At 51.1% G+C, this 13,835-nt stretch overlaps 1 protein-coding gene across 1 annotated transcript in view; it reads right to left on the bottom strand.

Moving 5' to 3' along the window:
- Positions 1-13,835, bottom strand: part of vegfa (vascular endothelial growth factor A) — a 38,366-nt gene that overhangs the window by 11,273 nt on the left and 13,258 nt on the right. The window contains 1 exon segment of the mRNA NM_001114232.1: positions 4,393-4,444. Coding sequence (NP_001107704.1) covers positions 4,393-4,444 — 52 coding nt within the window.

Raw genomic sequence — 13,835 nt, 5'->3', positions numbered from 1 at the left:
CAATTACAATGAAAGCCATTTGCTGATTGGGTGCAGGGTGCACAGACTGCTCAACAAGCCTTAATGAGCTTGGGAAATATGCCGGCTATTGAGGTGTGGTTAATTAGCAGCGCTATATTATTTACAGCGCCATAAATACTCGCTCATTAAAGGGACAGGCTACATTTAGCCACAAACTCTAAGGGAAGAGGAGGATTCACCTCAATTACACCGGGTTGGGCTGAGTGAGTCAATGCAGCCACTGTCTCAGGATGGAACAAGTCACAGCCATTTGTACCATGACTTTGGGGAGCAATAAAGCGGGGAGTCCCCTCTCTGGGTACGGCGGCCAATTAGATCAGCAGTTCTTGGGAGGGGGACAAAGGGCACTAGTCAAGATGTTTTTAGCCACATGGCGTCAGGATTAGCAGAAAAAATCCAATCTCAGTCACCGCATCCCAGTGTGATTGTTCTAGCGGCCGCGGGGATTAGCGCGTAAAGCTCACAAATATGTCAGCGGCATTCCTCCCACTGCTTATGGGACGCCTCGCTCTAGAACCCCCTACCAACACTTCCAACCCACAGACCCGACAAGCATCACTTTACTTTTATGCCCCTGGGAAGCTGGGGCATTCCTCCCACTGCTTATGGGACGCCTCGCTCTAGAACCCCCTACGGACACTTCCGCCCCACAGACCCGACAAGCACCACTTTACTTTTATGCCCCTGGGAAGCGGGGGCATTCCTCCCACTGCTTATGGGACGCCTCGCTCTAGAACCCCCTACGGACACTTCCGCCCCACAGACCCGACAAGCATCACTTTACTTTTATGCCCCTGGGAAGCGGGGGCATTCCTCCCACTGCTTATGGGATGCCTCGCTCTAGAACCCCCTACCAACACTTCCAACCCACAGACCCGACAAGCATCACTTTACTTTTATGCCCCTGGGAAGCGGGGGCATTCCTCACACTGCTTATGGGACGCCTCGCTCTAGAACCCCCTACAGACACTTCCGCCCCACAGGCCCGAGAAGCATCACTTTACTTTTATGCCCCCGGGAAGCGGGGGCATTCCTCACACTGCTTATGGGACGCCTCGCTCTAGAACCCCCTACAGACACTTCCGCCCCACAGGCCCGAGAAGCATCACTTTACTTTTATGCCCCTGGGAAGCGGGGGCATTCCTCTCACTGCTTATGGGACGCCCTACGGACACTTCCGCCCCACAGACCCTTTACTGCGTGTCACACCAACTGCCCCAGCGCCCCAAGTAGGTTTAGGGGGCACACTAAGGGGGAATGTATCTTTATAGGGATCAGAAGAGGCCTAGCGTGGGAGTCTTCCGTTAACTCCTAATGCACCAAAGTCTCCCCAAAAGCTCTCCCCTCCCTTCTAAACTGCAACCTTTGCACCTCGCCCATTACTGCCCTATATCCCTGCCTCCCTTTCTACTTGGTACCTTCCCCTTAGCTCTGCCCCCAGCCCACTTGCCCCCATACAGGCACCCACTGGCACTCAAGCCACCTCACAGTTGGTAGTTATATAAGCCATTTCCATTCCGGCTGCCTTTCAGCACTTGGATACCCTACAGAAGTGCATGACTATTACCCCAAAGCAAATAACAATCAATGCCCTACAGAAGCACCATGGCAGAAACACTGTGACCCTTGAGCCGAGGAGCTGTCAGACAGCAGGGTGGCACTTAGGGGGAAAGGGCTTTCCGGTAGGCGTTAGAGCGGAACCAACAGACACGGCACGAGATATTGGGTTAATCCCCCAGGAATCCGGTAAACCCTAAAGCTGTGAAAAGCAAAGATCTGTAATCCCGGGGCTGAGCTGGGGCGAGCTGCCGTACTGCTTGCAGGTACAGAGACCTGGAGCGCCAGTTAATAACTGCCTGATAAGGAAACCCATTGCATCATGGAAAAATCTGCTCCACTTTGTGTGGCCGAGGGCTTCCCACAGAGGCACAGCCATGGGGTGTCACGTAACCAGTAAATGACAGCAGGGCACGTAACACAAGATGTGCTGTTTTATTACCACACACAATTGCCGGGGTTTTATAGAGGCTGCACATTACTAGGGGCCATATGGGCCTTGATACCAGTCCTGCCCCCCAAGCCCTTCCTCGGCACCCCAAGCGTTTCCCAGGGAGGCACTGTGACTGGGTTACAATATGCCGGGGGGGGGAAAGGGCTCCATTGCCGCTTGCCTGCACTGCACGCTCCCCACGTTTCAGCAGCCGAAAATAAAAGGGCTGAGTAATGTTGAGCTGGTGGCGGATAATAATAGAAGAGGGAAAAGGAGGAATATGATGATGTGCCCCCCCCGGCACCACTCTCTCAATTCCCCCGGCACCGGATTGCAGCAGATTTGCCCCTACACCAGCATAGAATAAAAGCAGCCCCTCGTTAGACTGGCCGCTCACCAGTCGGCTGCCCAGTTCTGCCAGCGTATGCCAAGGGTGACAGGCCCTGAACGTGCCCCTGGGACATGGAACAATCCGCCTGCCCGCTGGGACTGTGGCGGGGTAGTTTGGTGGGGGTAATTCCATGCACCCTGAAGTGGCTCTGCTCTCGCTGCATTTCTAATGCTTGGAAGCTGCTCATTTACAGGTCAATGGTGCGTCTCAGCGAATCAGAACAGCACTTAGAGATAAGCCCTGTACAATGTGAGCCGCGATCTGCTGATGTGGGCAAGTTCCCAAGCTGGTGAAAGTGCTGAATACCAACATCCATGTTTCTATCGGTCTCCCATGACCCAGTGCTAATAGACAGGGCACGCGGGCACCCACACGGGGCTACGGGGCAGATAATGGGGTGGGAAGTCACACGGAAGCAGAACAAATACAAACACTTCCACTCCATTTACTTTACAAAACAAGAAGCACAAACCGTGACATTTATGGTATTTGCCCAGTGCCCAAAATCTGATGGCTCAGAATTGCACCAGGGTGCCATCTCTCCCTTATCATTGGGCACATCTCTGTCTTAATTGATACACAAGCCTAAGTGGCATTTGGCTCCTATCAGTGGGCAGGACAGGACACATAGGATACCAGTAAGCAGGCCTAGGTGGCATTTGGCTCCTATCAGTGGGCAGGGCGGGACACATTGGCTACCAGTGAGCAGGCCTAGGTGGCATTTGGCTCCTATCAGTGGGCAGGACAGGACACATTGGCTACCAGTGAGCAGGCCTAGGTGGCATTTGGCTCCTATCAGTGGGCAGGACGGGACACATTGGCTACCAGTGAGCAGGCCTAGGTGGCATTTGGCTCCTATCAGTGGGCAGGACGGGACACATTGGCTACCAGTGAGCAGGCCTAGGTGGCATTTGGCTCCTATCAGTGGGCAGGACGGGACACATTGGCTACCAGTGAGCAGGCCTAGGTGGCATTTGGCTCCTATCAGTGGGCAGGACAGGACACATTGGCTACCAGTGAGCAGGCCTAGGTGGCATTTGGCTCCTATCAGTGGGCAGGACGGGACACATTGGCTACCAGTGAGCAGGCCTAGGTGGCATTTGGCTCCTATCAGTGGGCAGGACGGGACACATTGGCTACCAGTGAGCAGGCCTAGGTGGCATTTGGCTCCTATCAGTGGGCAGGACGGGACACATTGGCTACCAGTGAGCAGGCCTAGGTGGCATTTGGCTCCTATCAGTGGGCAGGACGGGACACATTGGCTACCAGTGAGCAGGCCTAGGTGGCATTTGGCTCCTATCAGTGGGCAGGACGGGACACATTGGCTACCAGTGAGCAGGCCTAGGTGGCATTTGGCTCCTATCAGTGGGCAGGACGGGACACATTGGCTACCAGTGAGCAGGCCTAGGTGGCACTTGGCTCCTATCAGTGGGCAGGACAGGACACATTGGCTACCAGTGAGCAGGCCTAGGTGGCACTTGGCTCCTATCAGTGGGCAGGACAGGACACATTGGCTACCAGTGAGCAGGCCTATCAGAGTCACTTATGCAGTCAGAGACATGGCTGCACACTGCTTCTATGCAATATAAAGGCAATTTATAAAGAGAGATATGGGCCGAGAAGCAGTAGTGACTTCAGCTTGGCGCGTATCCTCGTTCCTAATTGGCTATTGCACTGCATCCAACTACACAGGGTAAAATGAGAAACTGCTATTATTGCAAACAGAGAGTTTCTGGTGGTCCCAAATCCCACCAAGTGCACATAGAAACCAGGAGAGGGCAGCATCATGAAACTGCTACTCAGTTAACCCTATCAGTGTAAGGGAAACCCTCGCTGCCTTTATTAGCGAGTTCCACATTGATGCTGCTTGGCTGGCTAACACAACGGGAGGCTTATGGTGCTGGGCATTTTAAGGCTGGGAGAGAACATTACAGGTCCTTCACTCCAGTGTATGTATTGAAATAATAATTACAAATTAATAGGTCCTTACCTTCTGTTGGTTTATGGTCTCCCTCGCCTGGCATAGGGGCTGCCCCGGACAACTGAGAAAGGAAAAGAAGAGTGAGCAAAGCCAGTAAAATCTTTCTGTAACAAACAAGCATGGTATATACATCAGCGAGGGGCAATATATACACAGCACCCTACTTGTTGTACAGGGAACTCTGGGCTTATTCTCTGGGGTACTGACTATGGAAATAAACCAAATTATGTTACACCAACTAGCAGCCCTTGGCTTTGGGGTGGCACAGCCTCCTCCCAATCCATTCCCATTGCTATGGGCACATACAGGCCATGCCAGGGAGGCCATGCTATGGGCACATACAGGCCATGCCAGGGAGAGCCCTAATCCTTCAGTCCCAGTGCCAGGGCACAGAACACCATGTGAGGGATGGAGTTAAGGAGAATAACGTGGGGAAGGGAGTGGGAAGAAGACAAGGAATAGCTCTGAACCTGCTGGGAGAGACCCTGCCAGTTTTCCTGAGAGCTCTAATGAAATCCAGAAGGGGGTGCGGGTGGGAGAGAGCGAGGCTCTCGCAGGCTAACATGGAAATAGACCACATGTTTTCATTTAGTGGATGTCTAATTAGACCTTCTGCCTGTTAATTCTTTGTTCTACATATTTACCCTGATATTAACCCCTTCTGCTCCCTAAGAGGGATGCGATGGGTCAGTAACAAGGTCAGATTTAATGGACTGGAAGCTGGAGACTTAAAGGGAATTTTGGATGAATAAAATGTACAGGTTGGAGCGCGGAATGGCTGCCGCCGATATCACAATAGAGGGAAGAGAATTCAATTCAATGTGGCCCCCAATGGGATGTGACAGGAGAGGGGGGCAGAAGCCGCCATTGCCCCAGTCTGTTTGCTGCCCACAGGGGAAGCTGAAGGTCAGGCTGGGGCAAAACAAACACAGCGGCCGAGGCCTCGCACGTTGGATTTTGTCCTGTGCGGCTGCAGGTAAAGCCCAAGTGCTCAGTACAAAGTCTACGCTCCGACATACAAACAGAGCTAAACAAGCAGGGACATTGTGCAACCAGCCATGGCTACTGGGGGCATTACACGGAACAGGCTGCGTGACTATCTCACCCCAACCGGCCCATTTACACTTACAGTTACAGCAGCGAGAGAGGAAAATGGCCGAATATGACACGTTGGTCAGTCTGGGGGGGGGGGGGGGGGGGGAGATAGAGGCTTTAATGGGGGGAGGCCACTATGTCCTCAGGCTTCGGGCCTATGAGTTGTGAAGGGCTGTCAGGTTGCGTTGCCATAGTAACCATGACTGAAGGATATGTCTAATCAATCAGAAACATTGATTAATGGGCTAGCAGCTTCTGGTAACAAGAATGGCTGAAAGTAAGCTTTTGGGGCAACTGTAGGTTCATTCTGAGCCCCCCCCCCCCCAAACTAATCACTTGGTACATGCCACACAAACCAACCTGAATGGCACCAATAATGAGAGAACCAAGAGAGCAAAGATCCCCCCATGTTATGAGCTTTGGTTCGATCTATGGTGGGGCAACCTGCTGTCAGAAATAACTAGCCAGTTCATGCCAACAATGGGCCGGTGCCCACTAGTAATGCCCAACAGTGACACAACTCGGTGCATCAGGGATCCCCAACACTGCCAGCAGCCAATCGCTTCCCTGAGATCAACAGGCAGCTGAGGGTGACAGTGAGGGCACAATGGATTGCAAGCAGCCAATCACTGAGCCAATGGGCTAGTGGGCAGCATATGACACGGGCATATTTTGATGCTATTTAAGCTGTTTTTCTCGCATTCATAAAACAGATTTGCAGCCTTCGGCCCGGATATCCCTGTTTCTAAACAGAAAGTTCTTTTGCTGGAAATGAGAGTCCCCTCCGGCTCGGGATACAAACCAATCATTTCTGGATTCTCCAAACAAAGAAACAGCCCAATACATATTTAAATCTAAAAAAACCCCCATGTTGCATCATCAGAGCCTTTTGTGGTGCGATGGCCGACTGCCCAATGCCATTAGCGGCAGAGCCCGGCCTTCTCCCCGGGGCAGTAATACAGGGAACAAGGCTGTGTGTGTATTGCTGGCATTGGCATGGCTCCTTCCTGGCGCTCCTACCCCCATACGTGCCAATCTGAAGATAACGGCAGTGTGGCACCTAATCACCCCCCAGATTGGCACGTGTGGGATAGGATAATGGCAGTGTGGCACCTAATCACCCCCCAGATTGGCACGTGTGGGATAGGATAACGGCAGTGTGGCACCTAATCACCCCCAGATTGGCACAATCAGATCTTTGCTTTCATTTTCTGTTCAAAGTGAATGGCTGATTGGTTGCTACTGGCAACTGCACTGGTGCAATTTAGCACCTATGTATGTAATCAGCCCTACAGCCTGGGCCCAGCACAGATTTGCCTCCATGTTTGTGGGCACAGGGCAGGGCCTCGGGTACCATTATAATGTTTGCATTTCCACTTACCCTTTCCCTCTGCTCCTGCCCAACCCCAGCTGAGCAGCAAGTAACTCCCACTGGGCCTCAACTGAGCAAGCAATGGCTCGTGCCGGGCCGGGCTACGTGGGCAAACAGCTCCGGCTGGGCCTCGGCGCTGCAATCTAATCTGCACGACGCATGACTCACATTGTTGTCAGGTCGCTGCTCTGTGTGTAAGTCAGGCAGTCTCTCTATATGCACTCTCTTCCCAGTCACCTGCGCTCTCTTCCCAGTCACCTGCGCTCTCTTCCCAGTCACCTGCGCTCATCTGCTGCCAGTCTGCCCCAACAACCCCCCCTCTCTCTCTCTACCTGCCCCCAACATACCTCTCTTTCTCTCTATCTGCCCCAACATTCTTCCATCTTACTCTACCTGCACCAACATACCTCCCCCTCTCTCTCTATCTGCCCCAACATTCTTCCATCTTACTCTACCTGCACCAACATACCTCCCCCTCTCTCTCTATCTGCCCCAACATTCTTCCATCTTACTCTACCTGCACCAACATACCTCCCTCTCTATCTCTACCTGCCCCAACATACCCCCCTCTCTCTCTATTACCCCAACATACCTCCCTGTCTCTACCTGCCCCCAGTGGTCCCGGTTCACCCCAAGCTGCTGATAGGATGTTGCAGTGTGTGTGGCTAAGGTCTCGGCCCGCGGCTGGCAGATAGCCCTGGCACAACTCAAGGGCAGTTAGAAAAAAACAAAGTGTTTACTTCTGATGATTTGAAGTGAGAAATCTATAAATGTTCCGGACATTACAGAGAAGTTCTAGGGCCCCCAGTCGGCTCCACATTTCCAGCCAGGCCAGGAAGGAATGGCTGAGAGGCAGGGGGCCCCCAGCGCTTACTGCAGGGTAAAGGCCACAGATCTCGTTGCCCCGTACACTCGGCCCCGGGGTAACGCTCTGTGTCACATTGTGCGGAGCAATGTGCTGCAGGAGGGACATGCGGGGGTTAAGTTTAGTCACACATGTGACACTGGCTTAAGGTCCTTTAAAGGTAAAATAGCAGGTTCCATAGGAAAGGCCGGTGACCTTGTGGTGCCTGTGAAGGTCACTGCCATACTGCTCATTGGCTGCCGCCTCCCCCCCGGCTGCCCGCGTTTCATTAAATATTTCCACCTAACAAAAGTCCCGGCCTCTCCCTTTTATCTGCCCGTCTCTCCTCCTCCTCCGGCCCTTACCCCTGTGCTGCCCTATGGGGAGAGACTGCAGGATCGGCCTCTCGGCAGGGAGGAGGGGGTTAAGCACCATGCCCAACACCCACATTCTACCGGCTAATGACTGTCTGGCACCCACGGAGTTAACCAGACAAGCGTGACAGGGGCAGGTAACTGGCAGCCCAATCCCGGCACGTCCCTTTAACAGACAGAACTTTCTATATGAACCCCACCTGGGCCTGTGTGCATAACATAAGGAGAAGGGGCAGAAGGGCTGTTACACCTTGTCAGTGAAAGGGTTAAACACTCAGCCACCCTGTGTGCAGCCTCTGGTTTCTCATTAGTCTGTGTAAGTGGAGGGAAACACAATGAAGGGAAACCCTGACTGAATACATGAGGGTCCTCCAGCAGCAGTGCTGCCGGGGTGGGCACAGACCCCCGATAATGGGCAGTCTGGGCTATTGAGTCTGGGCTGCTACTCCTTTCAGGAATTCGTTGCCACTTCCAGCGTTATTATGGGATGGGGCCTGTTCCTTGCACTGGAAATAAATAAAGGGGAAAAAAAAAAAAAAAAAAACTCAGGCGAGTCACATGAAAGAGATTTCAAGGGCCTTTCGTCTGTCTCAGGCTGCTGAACACTTGGAAAAAGTCTACGTGCGGCACGGAGAGCTTCCCTAGAGCCGGCCTACCCGCTGGCGTCAGCAAAGGGGACCAGTGGCAAGCAGGGGCCAAGCTGGCCCATTAACAGTCTGCTCACACTGCGCCTCCCCAGCAGCTATGGAAATAAAGCACTTGTTCCTCAGGGGTTAATATCCTGCCACTGTCCCATAGCGGCTTTCTATCTGCCTGCCTGGGAAAGAGTTAATAGAGACTCCCGCCTGGGAAAGAGTTAATAGAGACTCCGGCCTGGGAAAGAGTTAATAGAGGGTCCGGCCTGGGAAAGAGTTAATAGAGGGTCCGGCCTGGGAAAGAGTTAATAGAGGGACTGGCCTGGGAAAGAGTTAATAGAGGGTCTGGCCTGGGAAAGAGTTAATAGAGGGTCTGGCCTGGGAAAGAGTTAATAGAGGGTCCGGCCTGGGAAAGAGTTAATAGAGGGTCCGGCCTGGGAAAGAGTTAATAGAGGGTCTGGCCTGGGAAAGAGTTAATAGAGGGACTGGCCTGGGAAAGAGTTAATAGAGGGTCTGGCCTGGGAAAGAGTTAATAGAGACTCTGGCCTGGGAAAGAGTTAATAGAGACTCTGGCCTGGGAAAGAGTTAATAGAGACTCTGGCCTGGGAAAGAGTTAATAGAGACTCCCGCCTGGGAAAGAGTTAATAGAGACTCTGGCCTGGGAAAGAGTTAATAGAGACTCTCTCCTGGGAAAGAGTGAATAGAGACTCCCGCCTGGGAAAGAGTTAATAGAGACTCCCGCCTGGGAAAGAGTTAATAGAGACTCCTGCCTGGGAAAGAGTTAATAGAGACTCCTGCCTGGGAAAGAGTTAATAGAGGGTCCGGCCTGGGAAAGAGTTAATAGAGAGTCCCGCCTGGGAAAGAGTTAATGGCGAGGAGATCTCAGCCAACCAGTGACAGAGGGGAGGGACAGGCTGAAGTGCTGGGAATAGAGGCCGGAGCTGCACTAAACTTGCTTCATTCAGTCAAATCCATTCAGAATTTCCCCCTTTCTGCCCCGGGGAGGGAGGGAGGGGGGGGGGGGGCCATAGAACTGCCCCCAAGCAATGCCCCACTGTTCCACCAACAAGCGGTTAATGAGAAGCCGATTTGGGATGTGCGGCCCCAGCTCTGAACGGGGGCATTTGCCTTTATATTCCCCCTGCCGTTCCCACGTTTCTCAGATTCCCATTATAGAGAGGAACCCCCACTGGGGGGTCAGGAACGGGGTGCCAGTCGCTTCAAGGTGGCACATACACACCCCCTGGTTATATATACGTACCCCCTGGGTAAGTCGCACAGTTTATATATACCCACCCCCTGGGTAAGTCGCACAGTTTATATATACGTACCCCCTGGGTAAGTCGCACAGTTTATATATACCCACCCCCTGGGTAAGTCGCACAGTTTATATATACCCACCCCCTGGGTAAGACGCACTGTTTATATATATGTACCCCTGGGTAAGACGCACAGTTTATATATACCCACCCCCTGGGTAAGTCGCACAGTTTATATATACCCACCCCCTGGGTAAGTCGCACAGTTTATATATACCCACCCCCTGGGTAAGTCGCACAGTTTATATATACGTACCCCCTGGGTAAGTCGCACAGTTTATATATACCCACCCCCTGGGTAAGTCGCACAGTTTATATATACCCACCCAGTGGGTAAGTCGCACTGTTTATATATACGTACCCCCTGGGTAAGTCGCACAGTTTATATATACCCACCCCCTGGGTAAGTCGCACTGTTTATATATACGTACCCCCTGGGTAAGTCGCACAGTTTATATATACCCACCCCCTGGGTAAGACGCACAGTTTATATATACGTCCCCCCTGGGTAAGTCGCACAGTTTATATATACATCCCCCTTGGGTAAGACGCACCGTTTATATATACGTCCCCCCTGGGTAAGTCGCACAGTTTATATATACCCACCCCCTGGGTAAGACGCACAGTTTATATATACGTCCCCCCTGGGTAAGTCGCACAGTTTATATATACGTACCCCCTGGGTAAGACGCACAGTTTATATATACCCACCCCCTGGGTAAGACGCACAGTTTATATATACGTACCCCCTGGGTAAGTCGCACAGTTTATATATACGTACCCCCTGGGTAAGATGCACAGTTTATATATACCCACCCCCTGGGTAAGACGCACAGTTTATATATACCCACCCCCTGGGTAAGACGCACTGTTTATATATACCCACCCCCTGGGTAAGACGCACTGTTTATATATACCCACCCCCTGGGTAAGTCGCACAGTTTATATATACGTACCCCCTGGGTAAGACGCACAGTTTATATATATGTACCCCCTGGGTAAGACGCACAGTTTATATATACCCACCCCCTGGGTAAGTCGCACAGTTTATATATACGTACCCCCTGGGTAAGACGCACAGTTTATATATATGTACCCCCTGGGTAAGACGCACAGTTTATATATACGTACCCCCTGGGTAAGACGCACAGTTTATATATATGTACCCCCTGGGTAAGACGCACTGTTTATATATACCCACCCCCTGGGTAAGACGCACTGTTTATATATACCCACCCCCTGGGTAAGACGCACAGTTTATATATACCCACCCCCTGGGTAAGACGCACAGTTTATATATACGTACCCCCTGGGTAAGACGCACAGTTTATATATACGTACCCCCTGGGTAAGACGCACAGTTTATATATACCCACCCCCTGGGTAAGTCGCACAGTTTATATATACCCACCCCCTGGGTAAGTCGCACAGTTTATATAACTGACGCACAGTTTATATATACCCACCCCCTGGGTAAGACGCACAGTTTATATATACGTACCCCCTGGGTAAGACGCACAGTTTATATATATGTACCCCCTGGGTAAGACGCACAGTTTATATATACCCACCCCCTGGGTAAGACGCACAGTTTATATATACCCACCCCCTGGGTAAGTCGCACAGTTTATATATACGTACCCCCTGGGTAAGACGCACAGTTTATATATATGTACCCCCTGGGTAAGATGCACAGTTTATATATACGTACCCCCTGGGTAAGACGCACAGTTTATATATATGTACCCCCTGGGTAAGACGCACTGTTTATATATACCCACCCCCTGGGTAAGACGCACTGTTTATATATACGTACCCCCTGGGTAAGACGCACAGTTTATATATACCCACCCCCTGGGTAAGTCGCACAGTTTATATAACTGACGCACTGTTTATATATACCCACCCCCTGGGTAAGACGCACTGTTTATATATACGTACCCCCTGGGTAAGTCGCACTGTTTATATATACCCACCCCCTGGGTAAGACGCACTGTTTATATATACGTACCCCCTGGGTAAGTCGCACAGTTTATATATACGTACCCCCTAGGTAAGTCGCACAGTTTATATATACGTACCCCTGGGTAAGTCGCACAGTTTATATATACCCACCCCCTGGGTAAGTCGCACAGTTTATATATACGTACCCCCTGGGTAAGTCGCACAGTTTATATATACGTACCCCCTGGGTAAGACGCACAGTTTATATATACGTACCCCCTGGGTAAGTCGCACAGTTTATATATACGTACCCCTGGGTAAGTCGCACAGTTTATATATACCCACCCCCTGGGTAAGTCGCACAGTTTATATATACGTACCCCCTGGGTAAGACGCACAGTTTATATATACGTACCCCCTGGGTAAGTCGCACTGTTTATATATACGTACCCCCTGGGTAAGTCGCACAGTTTATATATACCCACCCCCTGGGTAAGTCGCACAGTTTATATATACGTACCCCCTGGGTAAGACGCACAGTTTATATATACCCACCCCCTGGGTAAGACGTACAGTTTATATATACGTACCCCCTGGGTAAGACGCACTGTTTATATATACGTACCCCCTGGGTAAGACGCACAGTTTATATATACCCACCCCCTGGGTAAGACGCACTGTTTATATATACGTACCCCCTGGGTAAGACGCACTGTTTATATATACCCACCCCCTGGGTAAGTCGCACAGTTTATATATACGTACCCCCTGGGTAAGATGCACAGTTTATATATACGTACCCCCTGGGTAAGACGCACTGTTTATATATACGTACCCCCTGGGTAAGACGCACAGTTTATATATACGTACCCCCTGGGTAAGACGCACTGTTTATATATACCCACCCCCTGGGTAAGTCGCACTGTTTATATATACCCACCCCCTGGGTAAGTCGCACAGTTTATATATACGTACCCCCTGGGTAAGTCGCACTGTTTATATATACCCACCCCCTGGGTAAGTCGCACAGTTTATATATACCCACCCCCTGGGTAAGACGCACTGTTTATATATATGTACCCCTGGGTAAGACGCACAGTTTATATATACGTACCCCCTGGGTAAGTCGCACTGTTTATATATACCCACCCCCTGGGTAAGACGCACTGTTTATATATACCCACCCCCTGGGTAAGTCGCACAGTTTATATATACGTACCCCCTGGGTAAGACGCACTGTTTATATATATGTACCCCTGGGTAAGACGCACAGTTTATATATACCCACCCCCTGGGTAAGTCGCACTGTTTATATATACCCACCCCCTGGGTAAGTCGCACAGTTTATATATACGTACCCCCTGGGTAAGACGCACAGTTTTTATATATACGTACCCCCTGGGTAAGACGCACTGTTTATATATACCCACCCCCTGGGTAAGACGCACTGTTTATATATACGAAACCCTGGGTAAGACGCACTGTTTCTATATACGTACCCCCTGGGTAAGACGCACTGTTTCTATATACGTACCCCCTGGGTAAGACGCACAGTTTATATATACGTACCCCCTGGGTAAGTCGCACAGTTTATATATACGTACCCCCTGGGTAAGACGCACAGTTTATATATACGTACCCCCTGGGTAAGACGTACAGTTTATATATACGTACCCCCTGGGTAAGACGTACAGTTTATATATACGTACCCCCTGGGTAAGACGCACAGTTTATATATATGTACCCCCTGGGTAAGACGCACAGTTTATATATACCCACCCCCTGGGTAAGACGCACAGTTTATATATACGTACCCCCTGGGTAAGACGCACAGTTTATATATATGTACCCCCTGGGTAAGACGCACTG

Source organism: Xenopus tropicalis, chromosome 5, assembly GCF_000004195.4.
Source record: "Xenopus tropicalis strain Nigerian chromosome 5, UCB_Xtro_10.0, whole genome shotgun sequence".
Classification (NCBI taxonomy): Eukaryota; Metazoa; Chordata; class Amphibia; order Anura; family Pipidae; genus Xenopus; species Xenopus tropicalis.
This window is presented reverse-complemented; position numbering and strand designations above follow the sequence as displayed.